This window comes from Trypanosoma theileri (genome assembly GCF_002087225.1).
Source record: "Trypanosoma theileri isolate Edinburgh chromosome Unknown TM35_Tth_8_V1, whole genome shotgun sequence".
Taxonomy (NCBI): domain Eukaryota; phylum Euglenozoa; class Kinetoplastea; order Trypanosomatida; family Trypanosomatidae; genus Trypanosoma; species Trypanosoma theileri.
This window is the reverse complement of record NW_021639850.1, coordinates 131613-132359: the sequence shown is the minus strand read 5'-3', so window position 1 is coordinate 132359 and position 747 is coordinate 131613. Positions and strand designations below refer to the sequence as shown.

At 44.8% G+C, this 747-nt stretch overlaps 1 protein-coding gene across 1 annotated transcript; it reads right to left on the bottom strand.

The window, feature by feature from the left end:
* TM35_000081500 (uncharacterized protein) lies at positions 1-612 on the bottom strand (the record flags this gene model as incomplete). Its single annotated transcript, XM_029024015.1, has 1 exon — positions 1-612. A coding segment is annotated over one exon (612 nt), but the record flags the coding sequence as incomplete, so codon positions are not given.
* Positions 613-747: the final 135 nt, after the last annotated feature.

The window sequence follows — 747 nt, the reverse complement described above, 5'->3', positions numbered from 1 at the left end:
TTGCTGCTCTCCAAGAGATGTTTCCTTTGTCTGTCGGTGTGGCTGAGACTCCAACTGTTTTTCTTTCTTTTCAGCTGCAGCAACTTCGGCGTCAAGTTTCTGCAGGACATTCTCCACATCATTAGCATGAGTTTTTGCAGCTTCGATATCAGTAATAGCAGCATGTGCCGCTTTGTCTGCCTCTTCAGCTGCTTTCAATGCGTCCGCTCGTTCACCTTCTTTCAGATAAAGGTCGGCTTCACTTTCAGTTTGAGTTGCACTCTGTATAGCGTTTTCGGCCACTTCTTTTGCATTATCGGCAGCCTTCGTTGCATTTTCGATGAGTTTACGACCCTTAGTTTTCGTTTTCTCCACCTCATTTGGGTCAGCAGCAATTGTTGCGAGTTTACTCTCAGTTTCACGGGCAAATACAAAAGCTTCATTCGCGGCCTCTCGAGCAGTGGTGGCCACGTTCGCACAATCCTCCTTCAGTCTCAAAGTTTCCTTAACCTTCTCTCGTGCCTGCTCAATAAATTTTGCCATGCCCCCATTAGCTGGAGCAGCATGAGTCAAACCCACACAGCAGAGGACAATGGCCAACAGACACAACACACGGCACGACAACATGGACATTCTTGTTATTAATATCACTGAGGATCACTGAAATCTGAGCATGTGTGTGTGTATAAAGAGAGAGAAGAAAGAGAAAAAGAAAACAGAAAAACATTAATACACCGCATACACACATAAACACATGGAATCAAACAA